The 27,813-nt window shown below is 36.4% G+C and overlaps 1 protein-coding gene and 1 non-coding gene across 2 annotated transcripts in view; both read left to right on the forward strand.

Moving 5' to 3' along the window:
• LOC752404 (exosome component 10) overlaps positions 1 to 27,680 on the forward strand; it is a 44,098-nt gene extending 16,418 nt beyond the window's left edge. The window contains exons 13-21 of the mRNA XM_030979316.1: positions 2,598 to 2,718; positions 3,647 to 3,785; positions 8,634 to 8,833; positions 15,607 to 15,699; positions 17,361 to 17,570; positions 18,137 to 18,359; positions 19,677 to 19,765; positions 21,842 to 21,918; positions 25,324 to 27,680. Coding sequence (XP_030835176.1) covers positions 2,598 to 2,718; positions 3,647 to 3,785; positions 8,634 to 8,833; positions 15,607 to 15,699; positions 17,361 to 17,570; positions 18,137 to 18,359; positions 19,677 to 19,765; positions 21,842 to 21,918; positions 25,324 to 25,375 — 1,204 coding nt within the window. The 3' untranslated portion in view covers positions 25,376 to 27,680. The remainder of the gene's footprint in view (positions 1 to 2,597; positions 2,719 to 3,646; positions 3,786 to 8,633; positions 8,834 to 15,606; positions 15,700 to 17,360; positions 17,571 to 18,136; positions 18,360 to 19,676; positions 19,766 to 21,841; positions 21,919 to 25,323) is intronic.
• On the forward strand, positions 20,841 to 20,930 carry LOC115921743. Its single transcript, XR_004063088.1, has one exon. It is a non-coding gene; the product is annotated as a small nucleolar RNA SNORD35 (small nucleolar RNA).
• Positions 27,681 to 27,813: the final 133 nt, after the last annotated feature.

Consider the following 27,813-nt stretch of genomic DNA (forward strand, 5'->3'; position numbering starts at 1 on the left):
CCATTTCAGTCAAATCTTTCATCATGATTGAATGTAATTTATTCTAGAATATTTCTTAGCTCTGCATTACAAAACAAATAAATACCCCAATTTTACCAACCAAAATCCATGTTTCTCCCCTTCTGCCTGGCACACAATGGTAAATTTTGAGGGAAGGGTAACACAATGTTGATATCATATATTATATACCTCATACATAGATTGTCATTCGCTGATTGGTCAAGACTATATCACATGTCAAGGAGCATTTCGATCTATCAAGTATCATTACGTCAGAGGGTTTGATAGCTACTATCAAACCCTGGGATAGGACCCCTAACCCCTCCCGCGAATTAGTTGCGCACACAAATTTTTTGAGTTGCTAGGCTACCGCAATCGCGCGGTTACGCGCAGCGCGTAGGAATTCAATACTCTTGCCTTGGACTTGATGTTGGATTTTTCTTATTTGGGTTAGTAAATTCCTCTTGATCTCGTTTCCTGTTTTTAGAGCTAGGTCTAGACCTACAGCTAGACCTAATCATGAATCAATAAAAAGGATGAGGTATATAAAACAAATATGGACTGCTCTGTAATCGGATGATGGTGGGAACTACCACTCCCTCGGTGGTGTTCACACCGGCCCTTCTTTCACCCCCGAGGCGAAGCCGAGGGGGTGATAGAAGGGCCGGTGTAAACACCACCTTGGGAGTGATATTTCCCACCATCATCCTCATGAGCAGTCAATATTTGTATAAGACGATTTTGTGTGGTTCCTGTCATTGCGTTCTATGGTAGAACTGGATTCAGACACATCGGCTGCAATTTCCAAAAGAGTATAATAAGCAAATTGTGAGAGATATTAGTAATACACCTGGAAATAAGAATTTGACTTCTATTCAAAACATTTGCGAAGTGTCAGCAAGGCTTTTATACTCCAAGGAGGCTTAAGACATTTTAGTGAGGCTTATAATGCACTTATAATTTTTGGAGTGGACTTGCCCTTTAAGTAGATTAATGTGGTCAGTCCATAGAAAAAATATGTCTTTACTTCTTCTTGCATCCAATTAAGCCGGCTGTTTCACATTGTTGCATTGTGTGATGGTGGTATAGTGGTGCATAGATAAACCTGTCTGGCTTCTTCCTCTTGTATCCTAGCTTCATACTATAGCAGAGATAGAAATGTCAGATACATTTTTTTCAAATTTCCGGAGCTGAAAATGCTCTTTGAATATAGGCATTTTCACATTTTGAGTTAAAACCCTAGTTAAATGTTATAGGCAACCCTGTTGGCCGATCAGGTGAAATCGGATAATAAATTCTTATCGGCAGTTTTTTTTTTTTTTTTTTTCTTCTTTAAATGCCGAAAATGTTCAAGTTTTGGGCTATCAAATGCTAAAAAAGCATGCATAGCTGGGATTTTTTTTTGTCATTTGGAGTTGTTGTAGACCATGTTTGTTGATATTTAGTTTCTTTTAATAACCTTGAAATTGATAGAATAGTCTAAAAATAGAGGCAAAACATGCGAGCCGCCATTTCGGATTATAATGTAGGCATGCATTTTTTTCCCATTGTAATCAAATTCCAAGATGGCGGCTCGCATGTTTTCCCTCTTTTTTTTAAAAGTTTTTTTTTTAAAGGTTTCTCTTTATGCTTCTGTGGATACTTAGTATTGAGACATCTTTAATATGTAATGGTTCATAAGAAAGTGTTTTAGACTTGGTTGTGTTTTTTTTGGGGGGGGGTGGGGGTCTTTTATTGAAACATAGTTGATGAAGATTGTTAAGATTTTATGAAAAATATTTATCCTTATTTCATTTATGTGAGGATTATTGACTAATACATTGAAAATTTTGAGCCAGGTTAATCTGTGTCTGGTTTGTAGAAATTAGGAAAGGAGCCATGGCTTTATCAAAATTTAAAGTGAGATGGTTTTCAGTTTCCATGTGAAGAAGGTCATCATTTACTGACACCAGACTTGGTGGAATACCATTAAGGGGTGTACAAGTCTGCACACAGCAACCCTGTAGGCCTATCAAGAAATACCCCCCTCGTCTCTTGGGAGAGTCTTCGGGTGAGGGAAAAGTGAGATAATGACTTTACCAATTAGGGGATTGGGTGGAAAATACAGAACATTGCAAAAGGCCTGTAGAGCATGAAACTGAAGGCTAATCCTGGCGATTGACAACACACGTTATCGGGTAAACACCCAAGTGGTGTTGATTTCCCTATGAGAGCCTGTAACTATACATCTTTAAAGGGAGTCTGTAACTTTGTCTCAGATCCTTTAAAAAAATCCTTGATTTAGGGCATACATGAATCCCAAGACATTTACAAGCTGATCACTTGTCTAATTATCAAGATATTTATGATTGGAAATCAAAATTAAATTTTGCCTTTTCCTAACGGTTTTCATAACACTACAGTCTATTGGGGTAAATGAGTATGGTAAACCGGTCACTCAAAGATTTTTACTTTTTTGAGGAACTTCATGATCATTTTGAAGCGCAATTTTTTTAGGGCTTCAAATATCACAAACACTGATAGCACGTAGGGCCATGCATCTCAGATTTAACATTGTTAAACGATGTCTTTAATATTTTCATTCATTCCATATCCAGGGACCAAGGTGGCATCCTAGCGTGTTGCAATCCGGTACCCCCGTTGGTCAAGCAGAACATCAATGAAATCTATCACTTTATCTTAGAAGCGAGAGGTTACCAGGCAAACAAGGAGGGCAAGGTAAGGCTCTGAATAACTCTATATTATTATTATAATTATTATTTATTTAAGCCAATCATAAATCATACAATGAGTATAACAATCAGATAATACATTGAAATTTCATAATACATGCAAACAGTTTTAGGAAGTTGGAGAGGAGAGAGAGATATAATCTCCATTGTATTTATCGTGGGATAGATATATATGAAAGGTAATGCAAAGTTGTGGGGAATTTCGAACATTTGATGGATAGTGATTCTTTAAAATATTGATATATGTGGATGCCCCTGTGGATGTATTTTGAGCCCTAGAAAATTTAGCCCCTAAAACACTTCTGCTTTCGAAAAATTGAATATCAAAATTTATTGGTGCTCTCTGTAAATTTCAAATAGCGCCTACGGCCATAGAGTGGTAGCTGCGACCATGAAAATCTCAGAGTATGTAGTTGTGATATACAATTTCCAAACACGGGAATAGACAATTGGTCAACTTTAGTCAAGAAACAGTGTTATGCCTTGGCTACAAAGTAGCCTGATGCATTATTTTAAAGTTAAAGTAATATCAATCTTAAGAGGGACACCTATACAACTTAAAGAGTTTATTACTTACAATTTCATCACTTTGTACTTGATTTTAACCGCGACAACGTTCATTGAATATCGTAGGATTGCATATGCTTCCAATATGTTCATTTGAACAAAATTTATGACCGCATTCCAAAACTTTTATGACAGTTATACTTTCAGAGGGGAAGTGTAATTTCAAGTTTAAAATGCTATTGTTTGCTTTGCCTATTTGCTTAGCATAAGCTAAATTACAGGTTCATGTACTTGTAATATTTTAAACCTCAAATGTTTTTGGAAAGTTGCTAGCAAACTACTGATTGTGTTCAAAGGTTATGTTCTTCACTTTTACAATGAGATTCATATTATTGTTTCTTTTACAGGTTAAAAAGGGCGAGGTGTTTGCCTCCAAAACCAACACCTTCTCCGCACCTCTCATTGACCCTCTGGAGAGCCTGCTCTACTGTCCCCATGACAACAACGTGCACCAGGAAGGTCAAAGATCAACAAACGACCTCTCTGGTAAGGGACCAAGTGATATGAATTTTGAATCTTGGAATTCAACAAAATATGATTCATTATTTTCTAAGAGATATATATGTGAAGTACCTGTTCAAGTCAATTTCTAGATAACTTGAGTGTTTATACAAAAATAGCAAAGTTTGTGATTTATTTATTTAAACAGGTGCAAAATAATGTTTGTTTCATGGGGCGTTAGTTTATAAGAGATGACACCTCTGCTCTATGACACCATGGTTCCTTTTTCAATGAAAAGATGAATAGTTATCATTCAAAAAATCGAAAGCCTGTTCTAAAGTAGATATTCTGGTTGACCGAAAATTTGATTTATCAAGACACATGTATGTTGTATGTTGCAATTTTTAAAGCAAGATTTCCCATACAAGTTCATAAATAAATTTCTATTTCCTGTTATTTTTGTAGTTTTGTTGAGTCTTCACACAATGTTTTTTCTTCGAAATATCTTTTTTTAGAAATTGTCTCTTTATCCAAGTAATAACCGAGATCACACTGCATTTCCTTTTACACTTGCCAGTGACCTTTGCTTACACTAGTCATACCATAGTGCGGAAAGTGTTTTAGTAATTTGACTCTAAAACATGCAAAGCATCCAGGATACATGGTTATTAAAATAGCTTTTGTCTCTATGCCATATTGGAATATAAGTTCATAAACTAGGGAAAACAGTTTGTATAAGCATACAAACTATTATCCTTTTAAAGGTATTACAAAGTTTTGGTAAATTTTGAAATTTGGCTGGATAGTGATTCTGAACAATTTTGATATTTTTCGATGCCCCTATGGATGTATTATAAGCACTAAAAAATTTAGCCCCTAAAACTCTTCTGCTTTCGAGAAAAATTAAATATAAATATTTACCGGTGCTCCCAGTAAATTTTGATAAATTTGAAATAGCGCCTTCGGCCGTACAATGGTAGCTGCGACCATAACAATCTCAGAATATGCACATCTGATCTATATATTCCAAACGGTAATAGCAAATCGGTTGATTTTAGTCAAATAACATTGTTTTATAGCTAAATTAATATCTTGACCTTGAGAGGGCGCTATACAACATAAAGAGTTTATTATTTACAATTTCATCACTTTAGACTCGATTTTAACCGCGACAACGATCACTGAATATTGTAAGATTGCATATGCTTATATTATGTTCATTTGAACCAAATTCATTACCCAATACCAAAACTTTGTATTACCTTTAATGGAGTAAAACATTTAATTTTTCAGCAGCAAATGTTGTAGGGAGGTAATTTTGGAAGTCTATTTGAATCCCATTAATACAAACCTCACTATCAATTGCTATGTATTAAGCGTTAAACTGTCCTAAAGGATGATAGGCACTAGTGTATTTGAAGGAGGGGCAAGTGGGGCAATTTGCCGTTCCTGATTGATTTTTTGACCGAGGAAGGGAAAGAAATTTTGCCTCGCTTTTAGTAAGCAGGCCAAGAAAGGCATAGCATGTAGGCAGATTCTCAGAAGTCTCCTTTTCTTCCTCAAGTAAGTCATTGACTGTAACACAAACCAGTTCCATTCCTCTGAAAAGTATGTGGACCCAAATATGTTGAGATGTTTTTCCCCTCCTGATGCCACAGTTTCGATACGCCCACTGATAATAGGTGTACGCTTACAAAACTGATTTTCCTAGTTTATGTTACAGCCGATTCTTACACTATTCAACTATTAGGACTGATTTTGGATAAATCCTATCATAACTGATACCTTAAAAGGCAGACAAAGTAATCAATAGAGATCGGATCAAGTTGTCAATCGATGAGGGGGCGGAGAAGGAAGGAAGAAGAAAAGCAAATCGTCTGCCAGTCTGGGATAGATACCCAGGAAATCGTTAAGAGCCCATAACTGAAACTATTGTTTCATTAATAGATACGATACTAAAGAAGATTATGTTTCATACATGAATTAATTGTTAACATTTAGATTGCAGTAAATATCACGTTACATGTATCCTGTAAGTGTAGTACTTACAGAGTTTACAGTACTTTTTATAGCCTTTTTAAATAGGTTAATAGGGCAAATTTAAAGGCATCGTTTAACAATGTTAAATCTAAGATGCATGGCCCTACGTAGGATCAGTGTCTGCGACATGGTGTTATATTAAAGCCCTAAACAAATGGCGCTTCAAAATGATCATGAAGTTCCTCAAAAAGGTAAAAATCTTTGAGTGACCGGTTTTTACCATACTCATTTTCCCCAATAGACTGCAGTTTTATAAAAACTATTAGGAAAACGAAAAATGAAATTTATCAGAAAGGCGATCGGCTTTTAAAGGTCATGGGATTCCTGAATGACCTAAAGGTTTATAATTATGATTGCAGCATGAGCTAAATCCATGATTTTATTTCAGAATCTGAGGCAATGTTACCGAGTCACTTTAACAGGTTAATAGGGCAACTTTAATTACAGTGTTCTACAGAAATTTAAACTCGACCCTGGGTCTGAAGTCTAGTTTTAACCCAGAAATTTAGACTGAGATATAAGATTTCCTTTTGTTAAATTTAGACATAAGTGTCTAATAGCATAATATTAATTGGGTTAATGGGTAATTAAGCTATCTGATTTTCTGGAATAAAGATGGTTTAAAGAGAAGGTTGAGTTCTGGGGAGAGTTGAACAATTATTTGTGAACGTTCTCGTTGTTATTATGCAAGTGTGGAAGAACATCAGATAAAAATGTTCCCTGAAAAGCATGGCTCTTCAAATGCCTTCATATTCTAAATATGGCAGGTAACAGCTTAAAAATGAGACCCGATTTGTATGCCACATGTTCGTGTAGTCCTATATACGTATTTCTGTGTTCAGTGCTTGTTACTTTACCAAGACTGGGCCAAATTTCATATCATTTTGATGATTCCAGGACCTTGCAGTTCACACCAATACTTATATGCTAGATGATCAACCTTTTCTGATCGATTCCACAACGTTTCTTTCACAATGCAATCGCACGACCAGAACTCAACTTATCTTTAACTGCATTAATAGAATGTGGACTTAGTGTCATGTTTATTGCATCCAATTAAGCCGGCTGTCACACATTGTTGCATTGTGTGATGGTGGTATAGTGGTGCATAGATAAACCTGTCTGACTTCTTCTTCTTGTATCCTAGCTTCATACCATAGAGATACAATGAGATGTCAGATACAACATAATGCATGAGTTCGATAAAATCTGCATCAAGAGGGTAATAGTAATAATGATAACCTAGCCTTCTATTGTGCATTTCATCTTCAGAGAAAATCTGATTGTGCTTTACAATTATAAAACGACAAAATTTAAAGATAACTACTAATTCATGAACTATTAATTAATAGTGCTATTAATCATAGCACTTACCTAATAATAGAGATCAAAATGCCTTGTCTAGATCCAAGTGCTTTATTTGTTCTTTAGATATTTCAATACTTTTGATGAACTTTATCATCACCATAGGAAAAATGCACTGGTAAACTTGCTCCGTTTGGTTCGTGGCCATGCCTCAATAACAAATTGGGGGGGGGGGGGGGGAGATAATGAGGAGAAAAAGCACCCAGGAAAAAACAATTGAGAACAAAAATTACTGAATTCACTGACTGGCGGTCAATGACCTTTAGTAAACTTGGCACGAGCTTGATTTTACTAAGATTGTTTTTCCTGTTTCGGTCTGATAAAGGTCTTTGACCGTGACGTTGGTGAAACTATTTGCTTTAGTGGTGTTTTATTATTAAAGACTCTTTTCCTGTTTTGTTATGAATAAAGTATACATTCAAGATTCCTCTTTCCTGTTCGCTCGAAGCTGCCAGAAAAAAATCCTCTGAAGTCTTTATATTTCCACTTTCCAGCTATATGCATCATGAGTGTCTTTGCAAGTTATTGAGAATCTAAAATTTCACAGAAAATATCCCAGCCCTGTCAGAGGTAAATCCAACCGTAGTAGACAGCTACTCTTAAAGAAAGCAGAAATATCAGAGAAGTAGACTGGTGAAAATTGGAATGAAATAGGACAAAATATAAGAATGATGTAGTCACTATACGCATGGGCACTTCAAATGGGCTGAATCAGTATGTCACTGTTACATAGTGACGGACAACTTTCCCAATTGTTTCAAAACTCAATGACTGAAATGTCAATATTTCAAAATGTTTGAATCAAGAGTACCCATTGTTAATGTTATCCATGAATGGACCATGATATATTTAGAATAGTGCCCCAAGGGAGAAGGCAAATTTAGGAGAAAAACTGAGAGTAATGATATTTTGATACAAGACACACAGGCGAGTTGTCTGTGACTTCCGTCACAATCAACTGACCAAAGTGCCAATGTGAAATTCACACCGATTTTAATAGTGATCTCAAATCCTAATGAGTCTCTTATTATTGGTCTGATTTATTTCCATTTTTCGATATTCTGTTTTCGTACAAATTAACTTATTACAACTTTTAGATTGACCTTTTTCCTATTTGGCCGACTAATGTAAGGAATGGTGGACGGCCACTGTCGACCTTTGACACATGTACCATATACTCCGAATAATGTGACCTTCTTCGGCTTCATTCCTTAGCACGTCAAGAAAATGGTCGGAGATAATATGCTTCCTTAATTACTGGACATTTTTCAGATTTTAAAGCCCCACTGCACTACTTGTAGCTACTTGCGCCCTCTATATAGCAAACAATACCTAATCAGTGCCTGTTGGTCCCCCATGATCCCCTTTTTCTTATGTTAATTGACCACCTGTCAGTGACCTTGCAGGGAGCCTGAGGTCTAATCCCCCTGGCCAAACTAGTACATATGGGCTTTTAAAACTTATTTTCCTTTAAATTATTTTCCCCAGGGCCATCAATTGAAATGACCTCTTCCAGTCTCTTTGGTGGCTCCACAGCGACCTTGGCGAAGGTTTCTGCAGCCGCACCCATTATCACGATCTTTGACACGCCCTCTAGTGGTGCCGCGGAGCAGTTGGATGCAAAGAGGAGTGCAGCCCAGAAGAAAATTGAACGGTTGACGGCATTGTTTGCAAATCCCTTTGAAATGGTAAGTCGCTTTGGATGTAACATGTTTGGTCTAACTTGAAATGTAAATCAACTCAGAGCCATCTATACACAGAGTTTGGCCAACTTAGTTTCAATGGGTAACAACATGGCGTATATTCTTTAGTTTTTTGCTTGCCCAACAAAGCAGCAGTCGCCATATTGTGTCACACTCAAATCGGGTTGACCAAACTACCGTATGCGTATGATTGGCTCTGAATCAAGTGAAAGTCTATCTCCCTCTTTAGTTGGCACATATTGAGATGTGGGGGTGACAGTGGAGTTGAGGTGTTTTTTGTGTGTGTGTCTGCAACAGCTGCTAATAATAGTTATTTCATTTTATTTTATTTTTAATTTCATTTCATTTCGAGGAATATAACAATAACAAAGAACACAAGAAAACAAATTACAATAATAAATACAATAACAGGAAAAAAGCCATCAACTAATGCCTGACGATTACCAAGAGAAATTGAGTTTCTGTTGGAGGCTCTCCTCATTAGTTGATGGTATAATAAATATACACGATATACATAAATTACATAAGATATATATAATTAAATACGAAAAAGATGCAAAAGATAAATCCTGTGATCATAAATATAAAATATTTGATCCTTATGATCCTTACGATGATGATGGTGATGGATGATGATGATGGGGGTATATTGATCATGATCATTAAATGATGAGGAGGAGGATTGAACTGAAGATGATTATGATTGCAGTGATATTGAATATGGTTTGTTGGTGATGGTGATGATGATGGTAATTATGGAGATACAATGATCATTATGACTGTGATGGTGATGTTGGGGGTGATGGTAACAAGGATGATAAAACGTTTTTCTCTGCTACTGATGATAATGATTATTATTTCGATTATTTTAATCACTGACATGTTGATATTAATGTTTAATGATTATATATTATAGCAAAGGATTTATCAGTAGTCCCGTCATTTCTATTAGGTGTGAAAAATTGACAATTGCCCAATAAAATTTGGATTTTTAAAAAATACATTCATGTTTTTAGTAACTTCAGCAAAAGAATTTTTTGAAAGTCTTTGACATAACAAATTTAAGTATTTAAAAAAATGTTTATGCCCTTTAAGTATTGAATCCCGTAAACACATTATTTTATGAAACATTGACATACTGTTGGCTGCATTACGTTTGACTGAGTTTAATTTTAATTTTGATTTCAGTAACTTCAGCAAAAGAAATACCGTATAAAAAAATCTTTTACATACTGTAGCACATTAAAGGATGGAAATAACCTGTTTATGCCTTACAAGTATTGAATTCAGTAAAACATTATTTTGTGATACATCAACATACTGTAGGCTGCATTATGTTTGACAGAATTTAATTTCAAATTTAATTTTAAAAAAAGCAAAGAATGGAAAATAGTACATACAGACAAGAAGTAATGCAACAGTTTTTGTCCCAATGAGAGACTCATGAATGTTTTCATGCAACCATTTACAGCTGAATAGTCATTCTGTGCTTCTTTGCTCTCATTGAGTATGCTATTAAAGATCTTGGTTTGGTTTATTGCAAAAACACATCAAACAAGCAGCTCGCAGGCTGAAAATGTTCAATTTACAAACAAATTTAAAATATAGAGAGATATAAGCATATACAAAACTAAAATACATATTGTAAATCAACTTTTGCAGAAATTATTTAGCATTGGTAAGATGAAATCAAAATTGCAAAACAAAGTTATAAGTGTAATGTAAAACAGATCAAACACAAACAAATATTGACTGAAATCTCCAAGGTGGGGGAAAAAAAGAAAATTAGTGTCCTGATGAAGAGCAAGCTAAAAACATTGGCTAGCAGCAAAACATTGCCCTCTATGTGAACATCTAGTAAACATGTCTCCAAGATCTTTGAAGACCTTAACCAGTCAACCTGAGGAAGATGCATGCTGAAATTTAATTTCCATGTTTCATGCTGTGATTACAGAGTGCAATTTTGACCGGTTTCCTGCCCCAGCTATCGAATGTATCACACCTACATGTATGAGTGATTAATATCATTCGTGATTCAATGTGGGATGCGAAATTTGTTATTGTTATGCATAGCATGATTTCCCGGGTTTATTCCATCAGGCAAAGAGAGAGATATAAGAAGAAGGAGGAAGAAGTGTGTGAGAGTGAGAGTTAGCAGGAGAGAGAGAGAGAGAGAGAGAGAGGAGGGAAAAAAAGGGGGGGGGGGAATAAAGACAGATTTAAATTAAAAAGGAGAGAGAGAGTGTGGAAAATAGAGGAAATGTAGTCAAACCTGCTTTAGTGACCACCTGTCTTCAAAGACCCCATTTTTTGTTTTCCTTGAAAATGGTTTATCATTGAAACAGGTACTATTAGCACCTGTACATAAAGACCACTGCCTGTAAAGACCACTTTTCTTGTCTCTCTTCGGTGGTCTTTATAGACAGGTTTCACTGTACATCTGGAATTGTGAGGGAGAGAAAATTGGGAGAAAATTGGGAAGGAAAAATATAAATATATCAAGAGAGAGGGGGGGGGGGGGGGGACATAAAGAGGAAAAGAGAAAGTGACAGAAAAAATGCATAGATAGATAGAGAGTGGTAGATAGAGATTGGGCTAGGGAAGGGGTGGCAAGGCGTCTGTTCCTGCTTGTTAAAATACCAATGCAACTACGTTCATGCCAAGTTTTGGCTCTGAATTTTGAAAGTACCCTTTGATCCTATTCTCCTCAATGGAACCCATCGATATAAAATGGTGAAAAAAGGATTAAGATTGCTTAAATTTATATGGAAAACAAAATGCAAATTCTTTTTTTTGTCCTATAGTAATGGTGATGAATTTTGCTTGAAGCTATTTTTGAGCAATGTAAGATGGATAGTTAATTAGTTATACAGATGCACAATGTATACCACTCTTTTTGGCTTTTAAATATTTATTTTGAACTTATAATAATGTACATGTATGCGTGGGATAGGCTGATTGATTGATAGACATCTAATACATGAGAAATAGCTGTCCTATTGTAGACTACATATCCATGCAGGTGCATTAACTTGTTAAAAGAAAGGAAAACGAGACCTCCTTACATCTCTATTTAAAGAGGAGGATGTATTTTTTTTCTCGGAGGGGGTAGGAGAGAGAGAAGCGGGATTGGGGAAAAGAGGGAGGGAGAGAAAGAGAAAGAAAGAAAGAAAGAAAGAAAGAAAGAAGAAAGAAAGAAAGAAAGAAAAAAGAAAGAAAGAAAGAAGATAAAAAGATAGAAAGAAAAAAGAAAGAAGAAAGAAAGAAAGAAAGAAAGAAAGAAAGAAAGAAAGAAAGAAAGAGAGAAAGAGAGAAAGAAAGAAAGAGAAGAAAGAAAGATAGAGAGAGAGAGAGAGAGAGAGAGAAAAGAAAAAGAGAGAGAGAGAGAGAGAGAGAGAAAGAAAGAAAGAAAGAGAGAGAGAAAGAGAGAGAGAGAGAAAGAAAGAAAGAAAGAAAGAAAGAAAGAAAGAAAGAGAGAGAGAGGAGGGAGAGAAAGAGAAAGAAAGAAAGAAAGATAGAGAGAGAGAGGGAGGGAGAGAAAGAAAGAAAGAAAGAAAAGAAAGAAAGAAAGAGAGAGAGAGAAAGAAAAAGAAAGAAGAGAGAGAGAAAGAAAGAAAGAAAGAAAGAAAGAATGAGAGAGAGAGATAGAGAGAGAGAAAGAGAGAAAGAAAGAAAGAAAGAGAAAAAAAGAAAGGAGGGTAGAAGGAAGGAAGAGAGATAGTGAGTAAGACAGAAACTTTAAGTGTAGCCATTTTTAGACGGAGACAAGAGAGAGGAATTAAGGCATGGCGCAGAGTCGTTGGCAATATATAACAGTATAGTCCTATCCTCCAAGCTTGATTAAATTTCTAATTGCCTAAGCCGCAAGATGCTGTCGGGGGGAAGTCGTATGTGTAAGAACATCTGCAATCATGAGCCCGATAAATCCATCTTGAAACGCTGGACGACGTCCAATATCAAGAGACATCCATTGTGCTCGGATCTCACACTCTCCTTCTACCAGGCAAGCCCCTACCCCCCAGCCGCCCCCCACCGGGCGTGGCAATATCAGGGGAGAGAGGCGCATGAGTAACACCCTGCCGGTGATCAATCCCCCAGCATGGGGGCGTTACGTTCCCCTCTTTGCTCTTGTCTCGCTCCTTTCTTTCACCGAGTGTGGTAGGACAGATTAATATCGCAAAATTTTGATGAAACAGGCTTGCTCCTTTTCTCGCGAGGTAATTAAAGAGTGGATGAATATTTCCTCAATGAAATCCAATTTCAATAGCCGCAGAACAGATTAATGCAGTGAATTATTAATAAGCATGTTGGTTGTATTGTGGGCAATGTTGAGAAAATGGGTAGTTGTATACATTTTGATCATCAAATATAGCTTCATTAATGTTCATGCTACTGATCTGGAATTGGCGTGGGTTAGTGTGGAGCATTGTTCAGCAAGCTAGCTGTTTATTTTGATTAATTTTAATTTTCTCATTCATTTTCTGCATAATGAAGCACCTCCCCCCCCCCCCCTTCTAAAAAAAAATGCAACTACAATGTAGAAATGTTTCTTTTTCATTCATCTGTGTTTAATGTGACAGCATGTAATATTTTCATCAGAGTATGATATTTGGTTGATTGCGGCTTCATTAAAAAATGACAAAAATATTGAGGAAGAATATATTTATTTGAAGCATAGGGAAGAGTAAAGTAACTATAGTAGCGATGGGCTGAATCAGTTTTTATTTAAATCTCTACTTGACATCACAAAGTGAGCCTTTTTAGGATGAAATTACTATGGAATCACCAAGGTGAACTAAGTTTTCAAATATTTGTACATGTACATTAACTTTAAACATTTATATCAGCATTTTATTTGGTGCATTCTTGTAAATAAATTAGGGTACTGTAGTAGATAGATGAAGGAATTGAAGTGACAGGAAATATATTGTACGTTTAAAGAATCCGATCAAAGAGAAATAATGATAAAATCTCTTCTAAAAGTATTTATTTTATATGAAGACAATAATGATCGAGGGAGAATTTCTTCTTCTAACATCTTTTTGGTTAAACTTTGTTCGGCCTACACTTTATGCAAATGGCTGTCATGTTTCTATGGCTCTGAATGTGTGCCTCATGAAATGTGTCTGTTATTTTTCACTGCCTTAAAAATAATATTTATGCATTTTTAAAAACGCCAGCGTTTTATAGTCTGCACAGGTGTTCAATTATAATGCCTCTATTTTGCCATTTATCTGGCGACCTTGCCCTTCCGCATCCATTTCCTGTTGGAGTCTGTCGGGCAATTCTCACTAGTAAACTATGCAGAGTTAATGCGCTTGTGAGCATTTTGATCCCAGCCAACTTGCGTTCTTATAATGGGCGAACCATCACAGAATTTTTTTAAATTAATATTTAATTTAATTTTTCCCAATGATGGACATTGTTCACCTGTTGTTATCTCCCCATTTCTTGTACTGATGACCAGCTAATGATCATCTTTGATTAGCAATGGTGCTGATTGTTCGTACGGATCAAATTTTTGCGCGACATACAGAGGAAATACCAGCAGTCATGTGAGAAACTCTGAGGAATTTGTCATTGAATTTACACTGGTAAACTCGCAAGCGGTTCACTTGCAAAGATAGAAGAACCTCTAGTCTGCTAGCTAGTGTTTGCTCACGAGTTGTCTTTAATAAGGTTTTTCTTTCCACATCAGAAAAAACGCACCAAACTGCGCAGATTTGCTATAAGTGAGAATGGCCCTTACATGAATGTGAAGGATGAAAATCACTTAATGATCTATATACACGTATTACTTCAGATTCATTGAAAAATAGCAGGTGTCTGTTCATGCTAGATTATTCACGTCCTCCACAAATCGCTCATTTCTAATATAAAAGATGACATTTGAAATATCAATTTCTTTGTAATTTTTCTGCGAGCTACGGCTAATTGTATGGCCCAACTCTTGACAGACATGCCACCAAATCGATCGGAAACGGGGAATCTAGTTTTCCTGTATTCTACTTTTTGAGGTGATGAGGCTTTGAAGATAAGGGGGCAAAAAGGTTGGGTAGCACCAAAATCATTAATCTATTCAAAATGTCTAGACAACATCTGAAAGCTATTTGGATGATACAAAATAATGATTTCTTTATGATCTCATTGACCTAATGCTAGTGCCAAGTGATACAATTCTAAATAAGTATGTATGCTGTGCTCTACATGTATGTGTAGTTATTCCCTATTATGTTTATGACTCTACACACAAATACCTGAGACGACCTGCTATTTGACATTTTGCTTAAGTGAAATTTGCTCTGCCCCCCATATCATCTAGAGATATAGGGTTACTGGTAGACTTAGGTTATGGTTTTCTTTGTTTGTTAGGTTTGAATTGATTTAAGGCTTTTAGGTATAATACATGTATAGAGGGAGAATGAGAGGATTTTTTTCTTCGTATTGCGGGTGGGGGGGGGGGGGTTGAGGGGGTTAGGTATTTGTTCTAAGCCCCCTAGGATTTATGTCACTAAATTATTAATCAATTTTCCTGACCAACTGCTCCTTTAGATCCTCCATTTCAGTGGTCAGTTATACTTAGAAGCAGCCCTTTTAAACCAAAGTTTCATTTTGCTTTCGTGCAGTACACTGTATGTACCGAGTGGTTAGTAGTTTTGTGATGACACACAAAGAGAAATTATAAACATGCTTAATTTTTAACAAAGTGTGAAGCAAAAGTGTTTAACTGTAATTCTCTATTTTGTTCATCAACACAGTATTTGCCGTCCACCAAAGTGAGGCAGATTGCTCAAAGAGTGCTGGATGCGGACAAGATCACCATGGATACCAAAACTACACCATCAAAGGAGGTGAGTCTAGGGTTCAAAGTTCAAATGTTCTCTTTATTGGAGAATGTGGATGTACATGTAGAACAGTGTTGGGGATATAACACATTTTCTTGTTTTTGTTGTTAGCCTTGAATAGGTTAATACCTGTATAAACCTTGATTTTGATTGGCTGTTGAGCCCTGTTACCATGGTAGTTGCCAATGATGGCAAAGTTACCATCAATGCAACAGGGCTCAGGTGTGCATTTTTAAAAATGTGTAAGTGTTCTATGCTTTCATGGGATAAAGTTAAAGGCCCACTGCACTACTTGTAGGTACTTGCGCCCTCTGTATAACAAACAATGTCTAATCGGTGACCATTGGTCCCCCATAATTTTCTTTTTCTTATGTTATTTGAGAGCTGAGTTGATGAGATAACTACCTGTCCAGTGACCTTGCAGGCTGGTCTAATCCCTCCTTTACATTAGTACTGATGAGCTTAAAAAATTTAAGTTTTTATTTTGTAATTTTTACACTTTTTTCCATCTCTTTGGGTTCATTAAAAGACCTTTTGTAATTATTTTAATATGAAATAAGGGTCCTCTAAAAAAATGAGGTGACATTGGAAAGAAATATTTACTTGATTTTTTAATTGAAGTCATTCGGAATTAAAGTACAAATCTTAGGAAGATATATGATATCATTGATAAGCTATTTTCATTGTTGTTGCATTTTCATTTATGTTTACATTGCATCCAATTCTCGCTACCCCAAATAGCGATTCTGCCGAGATCCGGGGAAAATCCTGAAAACGCGCATTGCATTATGGGATAGCTTTTCGACATTACAGCTTCCTGTGCAGGCGTTCGTGATCACAACCCTCTCTTTCACGGTAGAGTTTAACGGCCTTTTGTGCTAAAGTCACTAATTCTGCCCGAAGCTTTCCATTGCATATTATAATCTGTACAAATTACACTGATTGGCATCGATTTTAGCGTGCGTGAAAACTCTGCACAGCGAACACAGGCGCTAGCGCCAGCGGGATGGGACTCTATACCGGAAGTCGTAGTGACGACCCGAGAGAGTGAAAATTACCTCGTCTCGCGAATTTCGAGATTTTCGTACCTATTTAGGGTAGCGAGAATTAAGCCGGCTGTCACACATTGTTGCATTGTGTGGTGGTGGTATAGTGGTGCATAGGTAAACCTGTCTGGCTTCTTCTTCTCGTATCCTAGCTTCTTAGAGATACAATGAGATGTCAGATACAAAGAAATGAATCCTACTGAAATTTATATTTGAGAATTACATACTATGAATGTTAGCATTCACAAAGATTGCCCAGAAGTGGATGCTTATTAAATGTGTTACTCCATAATGGTATATATGCATAATGTTGTGTTAATTTGACTCTACTTTAATATTAGACTTTTGTACGAATCAGGTACTAGAATAACATTAGAAACAATTTGAAAGATTGAGAGCCAATTTAAGGATGAGAATTAAAAGTGCTCATTATATAAAAACATAATGAAATTAACTTATTTAAGAAGAATGGATTTTAAATTTGTTCTCTAGTGTAGAGCTCTAAACATTTATTCAAGTCGGTCATCGTAGGATTGTACATACCGGTATGGAACAAAATTATTGACAGGAATTGTGTAATATTAAAACAATTATACATTGATATTTTTTTTGCCTTTCCAGATCTCCACCTTCCAGCCTCTGTCAGTGTGGATAATGAAGAAAGCCACGCCCAAACCAGCTGCGGAGAAGGAGCCTCCGACGGAACCAGGACGGAACCAGGATCCAGGAACGTACGAAACTCCCATCGTCTTTAACCCAGATGCTGCCAAGAAGAGGAAGCAAGAGGAGGAGGAGGAGGCCGAAGATGAAGCCGTCCCAGTTAGACAGATGGTAAATATCCTTTTGTATCATATTTAAATTTTTGTTAACTATTAAATTAACCCTAAGGACCTGAACTACCAGAATTATCTTTCCAGGCACTAATTTATCTGCTCACATCAGACCATAATACTTCTGTATTGTGGCCTTTTCTGTGGCAACTAGTTGAAAGGGATTCGGCAACTGTCTCAGATCCTTTAAGAAAATTTAGCTCATGCTGCATTCATAATTATAAACCTTTGGGTCATACGTGAATCCCATGACTTTCACAAGCCAATCGCATGTCTGATTATCAAGATATTTATGATTGAAAATCGAAATCAAATTTTGCGTTTTCCTAACAGTTTTCGTGACAGTACAGTCTATTGGGTAAAATGAGTATGGTACAACCTGTCACTAACAGATTTTTACTTTCTTGAGGCACTTCATGATCATTTTGAAGCACACTTTTTTAGGGCTTCAATATTACACCATATCACAGACACTGATAACAGATGCTGGGCCTTGTTTAACATTGTTAAATGATGACTTTAAGATTGCCTTAAAAACATTTTTTTTCCCTTTTAAAATCTGTAAAGGGTAACACATCTGCAAAGAAGAGAAAGCATTCTGCCAATCCGAGTGGAGAGACACCCAGGCCCAAGAAGGATCGCAGGGGAGAACATGCTGAGAGGAGGAGCATGGGGGACACGGGGGCAGCAGACAGAGGTCATCACCATGGCAACCAATATGTACGGGAAGCGGAGGAGAGAGTCATAGAGCCTTACGATTACAGCAGAGCAGATTACGGCATGTTTCAAGGTAGGCATGAAACTGTGATCCCTTCTTTCTCTCTATTTTTATGTTACCACTTACCCCCCCCCCACCCCTCCCCTTCCCTCCCTCCCTCCCTTCCCTCCCTCCCTTCCCTTCCCTCTCCCTTTCCCCCCTTGCCCCTCCCCTTTTCCCTCCCCTTTCCCCTCCCCTTTTCCCTCCCCTTTCCCCTTCCCCTCCCTCCTTTCCCCTCCCTCCCTTCCCCTCCCTCCCTTTCCCTTTATCCCCTTCACCTCCCCTTCCCCTCCCTCCCTTCCCCTCCCTCCCTCCCTTTCCCTTTATCCCCTTCCCCTCCCCTTCCCCTCCCTCCCATTCCCCTCCCCTCCCTCCTTTTTCCCATCTCTCCTTCTTCCCTCCCTCCCCCTTCCCATCCCTTTCTCTTCCCCATCCCCCTCCCCAATCCCCCCTTCATCCCATTCATGTTTCTTTGTGATGTCATTTGAGGTGTGCCACTGCTGCAACTGAAGCGACAGGAAGAGCAACTGGAGTTGGGAAGAGACATGATCATTTTTTTTATATCTATTAAATAATGAATAAATCAGTTCAATGGGGACAATTAGAGTCACGCAAAAAAAAATACAGGAATAAAAGTGTTTTGACATATTCATCTTGATGAAATGATGCCGGCCCTTTTATTAATTTTTTGGGATAAATGATGTATGAGAAATTTAAACAAAAGGAGGGGGTGTCATTAATTTGCTTTTCCAAAAAAAGTAATTCCCAGATTTCATACCTGCCACCCCTTCCAAATAATCTGGAATATTCAGATTTTTAGGATTTTTAGGACCTAAAATTTGGAATCTTCTGATTTTTCAATTTTCATTTTTCTTTTTACTTTTTTTTGAATGTTTTTTAATACATTTTTTACATTTTATTGCTAAAGCCAAATTAAGATTGTTTTATCATGTGCCGCAATTTGAGAGTTCACGTATTGCGTGCCTTGAATGGCTGCATGATCAAGCAGCGAACTTGTATACGCCTTTTTGTACAGAGACCGCGTATTGCCAGTTACACTGCCTCTGCATTTGCGAACGCCTGTTAAGGGTACAGATTCTTATTTTCGAAGGCATACTGTTCTAATTTCTTATTTTCGAAGGCATACTGTTCTAGAAATTCCTAATTCTTGTTTTCAAAAAGGTATGAGATTTATCAAAGAGTGATTAATTGTTTTCTTTGATTTTCGGCTGAAATGTTTTGTTTCTAGTTCCAAGTACGTACATACAGTGTACAACATATTGCCTATACGCGTAAGTTTGTTTAAATACCTACCTTGTTTTCCGTTCTTTCATATCATCCTGATTAAAGACTCCCAGCGTTCCAGAGGTAGAGGACGAGGTAGAGGTCACAGAGGTCATGACAGGGGTGGGCGAGGTCGTGGACGAGGTCATTCAAAGGTAAGATTATTCAACTCTATCAAGTGTCCATGCGTTTATTCGTTCACTGTCAATGTTACAGAAGGGTCGAATCGTGCCATGACATTTTTTCTTGAATCCGACATAAAATCTTGCATGATGTTTCTAAGAAGGAGAAATGGTTCTAGGACACCTACCCCCTGGACAACCACCCCATAGGATAGCCACCCTCTAGGACAACTTCCCCATAGGACAACTACCCCCTAAGGCAACCACCCTCTAGGACTACTATACCCCAAGGACAACTACCTCAAGGACAACCACCCCCTAGGACAACTACCCCTATACAACTATCCTAGGGGGTAGTTGTCCTAGAGGGTGGTTATCCTAGTGGTGGTTATCAGGGGGGAGGGGGGGGGGTGGATGTCCAGGGGTAGGTGTCCAGATACGAGGAGAAATATGTATTCAATTCAATAAGCAATTAGGTTGACATGGATGATGCTTGTAAGATGTGAGAGGCTGGAATTCATTTGCATATCCCTTGCGTCACTGTAGTGAAAAAGAATGATGGTCTGTATGATACATGCACCACTTGATGTGAGTGGTGCACAACCAGCTAAACATATGGACAGAGAAAGCCCTAAATTTGTTTTCAAGAGAAGTTTATGACGTTCAACAACTTAACTTGTAGTGATATTTCTCCAACTTTTTGTTGACTTTCATTGAATTGATTTGTCAGCCAAATCTTTGGATCTTTTTATCGTGATCTGGAAAAAGAAATCACCATCAAGTTTAAATGATTTTTCAGACAAGAACCATCCACGTAATTTAAAAAAAGAAAGAAAGTTTACAACAACAAAAATGAATATACAGTAGGCTTGCGGATGCACCATGTGAGAGAGAGGGAGGATTGAGAAAGACTGAAAAGGACTCTTGGTAATCTTTCTTGAGGGTGTGTAGTCCTGAAAAGGACTGTTGGTGTAGTCTTGAAAAAGACTGTTGGTTATCTTTCTTAGCTTATAGTTCTAAGGAGTTGACGCTTGCCCAGTTTTTATATAAACGCAAAACAGGAGAAAAATCCCCAAAACAGAAGAAAGATTTTCATGTGGTAGATGATTGCAAATGATGTTTTTCTCATGATTGTGTACATAGCCCTACTATCAGGGTTTGCTGAAACTGTTTTAAAGAACTCTACTGATGCAATTATCACCACAAAATAGCCCTGAGTGATGTCAGAGTTTGTTTGTTTTGTTTTTTTGTTTTTATTTATTTATTTTTTATGCGATGTAAGAGTTTTTATGAACCCGATCCCGACGGCCATGCACCGATCGGGAACCGGTGTCCGGGTGTAAATGGCGCATATCATCAGCGTACATACAGAGTAAATGCATTAGTTTATGTTCAGTCTGTATCCGTTGGCGGTGAGCTGAATGGACACAGATATAATGTCAGATTTATGCAGGACAGTCAGATATATAGAACAAGAGAGAGAGAGAGAGATAGCGAGAGAAATTGTGTTATTGTTGAAATAACAAGATGGCAAATTAAATTACAATTTTTTTTTGTCACAAAAGATTTATGCATTCCTAGAATAAATATGGATCTTTATTTTGATATTGAATGAACAACCAGATGAGACAAATGAGCAAACATAAGAAACAAACAAACATGCAAAACAAGGTTAGAATGCTCCCCAGGGAGTGGAAAATGTGCATACATTGTGTTGCGGGTAAGCCTGAATCCGATGACCGGGGTAATAATATATGCTGCGCTTAGAAACAAAGTATAAATGTGAGCTATTATTATTATTATTATTTGGGAGGTCTCTCCCCTGAACACTGGATTCTCTCATATTCTTCCAAGGTTGTTGCACTTTAACGTATGCTGTTAAAAAATGTAAAAAAATTTATATAACCATCATGAATAATACAGTCAAATTAAGTCTGCATGGTTTATCACCCTGATTTCCCTTATTGTTTGTTTTTAATTTGCACTTTGCCTATGGTTGTGATATCTTGTACATGTATATCCTGTATATCTTGACCATTTTTAAGCTTGATCACACGTTTGCAGTCTGGATGATTATTATAAACTTATTTTGATTTTTTTTCTTCTCAGGGTCATCCCCGCCCTAAGGTTCACCAAGATGGAGGACGACGAAGCATGACCTACACGAATCACCGTGGCAACCAAGGGTATGTATTACATAACTCTATATTTAAATGTAAAAATTTGGATGAAAAGTATCTTCTTTTCGGGGGGGTGATATGTCATATTTTTGGAGTGCCTGATTTTGCAGGTATACAGGGTGATATCACTTGCACTCACCCATCATTCATTGCACAGTGCATATCGAAGCAAATGAAAACTTACTCCATGTGCGATAGCTCTCCTGATATCTTAAACACTAGGCTATTATGCATTATGTAAGGAATTTGTTAGCAGATATTATGGGTTTGTCATAAATAAGAATAAGAGCAATAACCATGCACTTTGAAGGCATTTGCCCTCTGAAACAAGAACTCAAATATCCCTTACATCCCCTTGACTTATTAATTTAGCATCACACCTCCATGCATATTATGTTCAGCTCCACAGAGTCAGGAACCTTTGTTTTATCATCTTGTTTTGCAGAATATTAAATCAAATTTTCTGTTTTCTTTTTCAATAAAGAATATTTTATCTCCCAGAGTTAAAAAGGTAAAGGTGTTTATATTGTTTATCGCCTTGGTGACCCCACAGGCGTTAACTTTTATGGCGGGGCTTAAAAGCATATGCTAAAAGGATGGGTGTTTTATGAGATTATAATAATAAAAAAAGATTATTAAACCCTTGAACTGCTAGAACACTCGAAATAAAGCCATGATATGGTTTTAAAAATCATAAAAAGAAGCCTTTGAACAAAATTCTGTAATTGATTAGAATCCTTATAACGCAATGTATGATTACAGAAAAAGATGAACTCTAGAAGTATGAGACTAGAAATTTGTTTAAACATTAACTTACATTTATTTTGTTTTGCTGTTGGTATTTATTTTTTGTTTCATTGTTATATTGAGCATCAAATATATAAGAGTAAACTCTTTTTTGATTTATCAAAAGTGAAAGACTTTAGAACATCTTAGTATTTAGCACAAATCAAATTCTTGAGTGATTTGCTGCTCTTGTTAAAAAAAATCTATCTAGTCACTAGCCGGAATTCAGTTTTCTTTCTTGAGAACCAAGAAACTAACAAAAGGTACACGAGAATACAAAGCGATAGTAAGGCCGTGAAAAAAGTTCTGATTAGCTTTAAAAAAATAAAATAAAATAAAAAGAGGAGCTTTGTAATAAGGACATGCAGATGAATATGGAGATACAAAATATCACATCCTAGTAAATAACACTCGATCTGAAGAAGAAAAAAAATTCCTGTCAACAATATCATTATTTTTCACTGCAAGGTTTCTTTGCCGTATGGTGTACTTTTTGTGGGTTCATATTCATAGTTTAATACTTCAACCAACCCTCGTCTCCCTTCCCACTTCATAATGTTACTGGTAGTCTCATTGATGCCCAAGTCGTTCAGTCCCTCGTCCTTTTTTGCGTTTGTTTTTTATTGAAATAGTACAGTTTACGCAGTGAGCCAAACTTGAAAAGTAGGCTGTTAATTGTGAACCTGATATGAATCGGGCTGTGATCTACTTTTTTGTGTGTGAAGTGGTGATCCATCACTCTCTATCTCTCTATCTCTCTATCTCTCTATCTCTCTATCTCTCACTCTATCTCTCTATCTCTCTATCTCTCTCTATCTCTCTATCTCTCTATCTCTCTCTATCTCTCTATCTCTCTATCTCTCTCTATCTCTCTATCTCTCCATCTCTCTATCTCTCTCTATCTCTCTCTATCTCTCTATCTCTCTATCTCTCTATCTCTCACTCTATCTCTCTATCTCTCTATCTCTCTCTATCTCTTTATCTCTCTCTCTATCTCTCTCTATCTCTCTATCTCTCTATCTCTCTCTATCTCTTTATCTCTCTATCTCTCTATCTCTCTATCCCTCTCTATCTCTATCTCTATCTCTCTCTCTCTCTTTCTCTCTCTCTCTCTCTCTCTATCTCTCTCTTTCTTTCTCTCTCTCTCTCTCTCTCTCTCTCTCTCTCCTGCTTTCCATGTTTGTCTACAGCACGATCATAACTAATTTTGAAAAATAAACCTAAGGCAGTTTCAGTAGCCTTGTGCATCACCTAATGAAATGTACAATTAAGACATGGACATGCAAAGTATTGCGTAATCCAAACATGTTTCCTGTGGATATATACATTGGGGTATTAAAGTTGCCCTTGAGTTGAATTCTTGGAAGTATTTGCGATTGTGTTCTACCTGGATAGTTTAATAATGCATGCTTGCAACTTTGCATGGGTTTGCCAGAGAAAGATTAACACGATTTCAAGGACTTAAAAAGAAATTGATTAATATGCAATTTCAAAACCCTATCAAATTGCCTTTTTTCTTTTTGACATAAAAGGAGAGAAATATGAAAACTGAAGAAGTGATGTGTGAACTATTGTGTATCGCACATTGAAACCTCTTTTTCAATGAACTTGTTAGCAGTGACATGATTTTCGTAAAAAAACATTAATGAAGATTTCTGTGATATCAGTTATTCATTTCATGATGCAAATTAACTTGTTTTGCTTTGCTTTTTCTTTTTGACATAAAAGGAGAGAAATATGAAGAATGAAGCCCTCAAAGTTTGGACTATTTTTTAAGTAGAAAAGTGTTGAAACTTTATTTTGTCAATGAACTTGTTAGTAGTGACCTCATTTTCTAAAAACAATACAGTGAAACTTAATTAAGTATTGAAACTTTATTTTGTTAATGAAGTTGTTAGAAGTGACCTCATTTTCAAAAAACGATGTCGTGAAAGTTAATAAAGTATTGAAACCTTATTTTGTTAATGAACTTGTTAGTAGTGACCTCGTTTTCCGAGAAAAAAAAACAATGCAGTGAAACTTAATAAAGTATTGAAACTTAGGATTGTTAATGAACTTGTTAGAAGTGACCTCATTTTCGAAAAACAATACCGTGAAACTTGATAAAGTATTGAAACTTTATTTTGTTAATGAACTCGTTTTCGAAAAAAACAATGCGAAACTTTATATCCTTCACCTTGTTAAAAGAAGTAAACAGATATGAATAATCCACCTGGCGGTTAGTATCCTCAAGTTCTGTATCAGTAACCAGACTCCAGAAAGATACTGGTAGCAATAAATGGTTTACGTGCAAAGATGCGACAGAGCATGCATTAATGTTCAGAAAGTTGAAAAGTGCAATGGTTTTATATCTTCTTTGGATAAGGATTTGTTTTCATTTCATTGAATGTTGTAGTAGGGACTTATAAGAGGGTAAATCAAAATATGAAAAGTGCAAAGAATGCCTGGGTGTAAAATATAAGAAGTGAATATGATGACAAAACAAACAATTCATGGAGGTAAATATTTGTTATCTCTTTAATTTTTGTTTACACTCTTTCCCTTTCTTTCTTTCTCTATCTTTCTCTCTCTCTCCCTCTCTCTCTTGCTCTTTCTATCTGTTCTCTTTGTTCTATTTCTTCACAGGGGTGGAAGCAGAGGTCAGAGGGGTCAAGGGTCAAGGAATCAAAGGAGGTAGCAGCTTGCTTGACCAGTCAAAAGATTCTCTTTTATCTGACCATCAAGATCAACTACTGGACATCTAGTCTAGAGAACAAAAAAATGCCTTCATAATTTTGAATCGTAGCTGGTTGAGGGAGGTAGTTAGGGCACTGGAAGTGGCTTCCGATTGGTCAGTCAGTTCATGGCACATCAAATACATGTACTTCCTCCCACAGAGAGAGATTGCATGTGGCAGGGAACTATTCAGAGCTTCGTCATTTAGCCTATGACCACATACACCGCATCGTGTCACAACTATCTCTCTCTCTCTCTCTCTCAATAAAATATGATCAGAATTCGTCCACTTCTGAAAAGGGGATCTACACCTGTACATGCAACTCTCTGTATGATGATTTGTACCATTCAGTGTAATAGGTTCATACTATATCATGTAGTACTCACTGAAATGAATTGCCTACAAAAAAGAGAGGAGAGAAATGCCATCAAATACTTGATCTTTCTTGGAGCTATGAGCAAAAAATGTGATAAAATTGTGTGTCATTATCTAAGATGACATCATGATAATGATTTGTATGCGTTGAATATATAGTTGTACCCCGCCAGTTCCAGCCCCTCTTCAGTTTGTTATCTCTAACAGCTTTATAATAGCTGTTATTAATTTTTAAAGCATAGCATAGCCATGTTTACACAATTTTACTAAGTTTAAAACCTATAGTTTTGATTAATCATGAAGCCAGAATGCTTTTTAAACGTAAACGTAGTCGGTTACTGTTTTTATCTTGAAATCAGTACCTGTATTGAAAATTTTGTTGCAGTTTATAATATGGGGGATAGTATCTTTTTGGGGGTATACAGTATATATCAAAACTTTACCCAACCATATAAAATGACACTGCATTTTTGTAACTTGTTTAATAGAAAGAGCTCTTTAAATCACAAATATTTAAATTGCTTTGAATCACGGTGCACTTGTGTTTTTCTGTAGTAACGAAAACAGAAATCAATTTTTGTTTACAATACAATGAACAAAAGTTCCTATGATTTAACGAGACAATCGATTAGTCTTGATAAGTTTTTTCTCACCCAGCAGACGGTGTTAAATCGACTGCTGAAGATGAGTATATCTCCATTTTGGATGTTATTAAGAATTTAAGATTTTGATCAGAAGTGCATCTCTTTTAATTTAATGCATAGTTTTATATTTACCTTTTATTTTGTGACATATTTCCGTAATGAAAGTGATATACGTGTACATCATACAACGATGATAAATGTTTTATCTTGTTTCATTTTCAGCCAAACGGATATTAGATGAGATAGTTTTTAATTTTAACACAAAGTACATGCACTTCTGTATTGCAGGTCATGAAAATCTATACCCATATTTCTGGATAATGTAAATATTGTGTACAAAGTGCAAACATGGGGTTATGTTTTTTTCAGCTCAACATATGATAATGACAGTAGTATCTGCACTATACTGCACTTCCACAATAAAACATAACTGACATTTGAGTGTTTCTGAAACTTTCTGAGATAATAGTTTTTATCTTGTTTCATTTCAGCCAAACAAATATTAGATGAGATAGTTTTGAACACAAAGTACATGCACTTGTGTATTGTAGGTCATGAAAATCTGTACCCATATTTCTGGATAATGTAAATATTGCATACAAAGTGCAAAGATGGGGTCATGTTTTTCAGCTCAACATATGATTATGACACATAGTATCTGCACTATACTGTCCTTCCACAACAAAAAAATCTTAACTGACATTTTAGTGTTTCCGAGATATATGAAGCAACATGAATTTCAATTTGCTATTAAAAGTGTTTTAATGTTTTTATGAAGTGTTGACTTATCAAAATAGGTAATTACAGTATGTTTTAAACCCTGAATTTTAGTTAAACATGAGGAACTTGATGTTCTGAGTCAGCCACACTTAAAAACTCAATTTTGCAAGAAATGTCAGTTATGCTGTTTCATCAGGGAAGGGCAGTATACACATGCATGTATGTGTATCTTTGTAGTACATCATCTGTTTAGAGCCAAACGGCATTAACTCTTGAGATCAAGTATATGAGTTGATGCCTTTGGGGTTCAGGGGAGTGTTTCACAAAGACTAAGATCGACTTTAAGTTGGACTTAACTATGACAGGCCGTTCATGCCATTGTTTGCTCTCACCATTTACTGGCACTGGTCTGTCTCTCAAGGGACTTACATATCGTGGTCACAAATCTACAGAATTTGCATTATTTTTATAAATTCATTATTGAAGGAATAAATGTTATCTAAAGATCATAATGGTGAGAGCAACCAGTGGCATCAATGGCCTGCCATAGTTAAGTCCAACTTAAAGTCGATCTTAGTCTTTGTGAAACACTCCCCAGGCCTCATACAGAAGATACATCTTGTACAGTTGCAGTCTGTGATTTTAGATTACTCACATTTT

Source organism: Strongylocentrotus purpuratus, unplaced genomic scaffold (genome assembly GCF_000002235.5).
Source record: "Strongylocentrotus purpuratus isolate Spur 01 unplaced genomic scaffold, Spur_5.0 spur5_contig_816, whole genome shotgun sequence".
Lineage (NCBI taxonomy): Eukaryota > Metazoa > Echinodermata > Echinoidea > Camarodonta > Strongylocentrotidae > Strongylocentrotus > Strongylocentrotus purpuratus.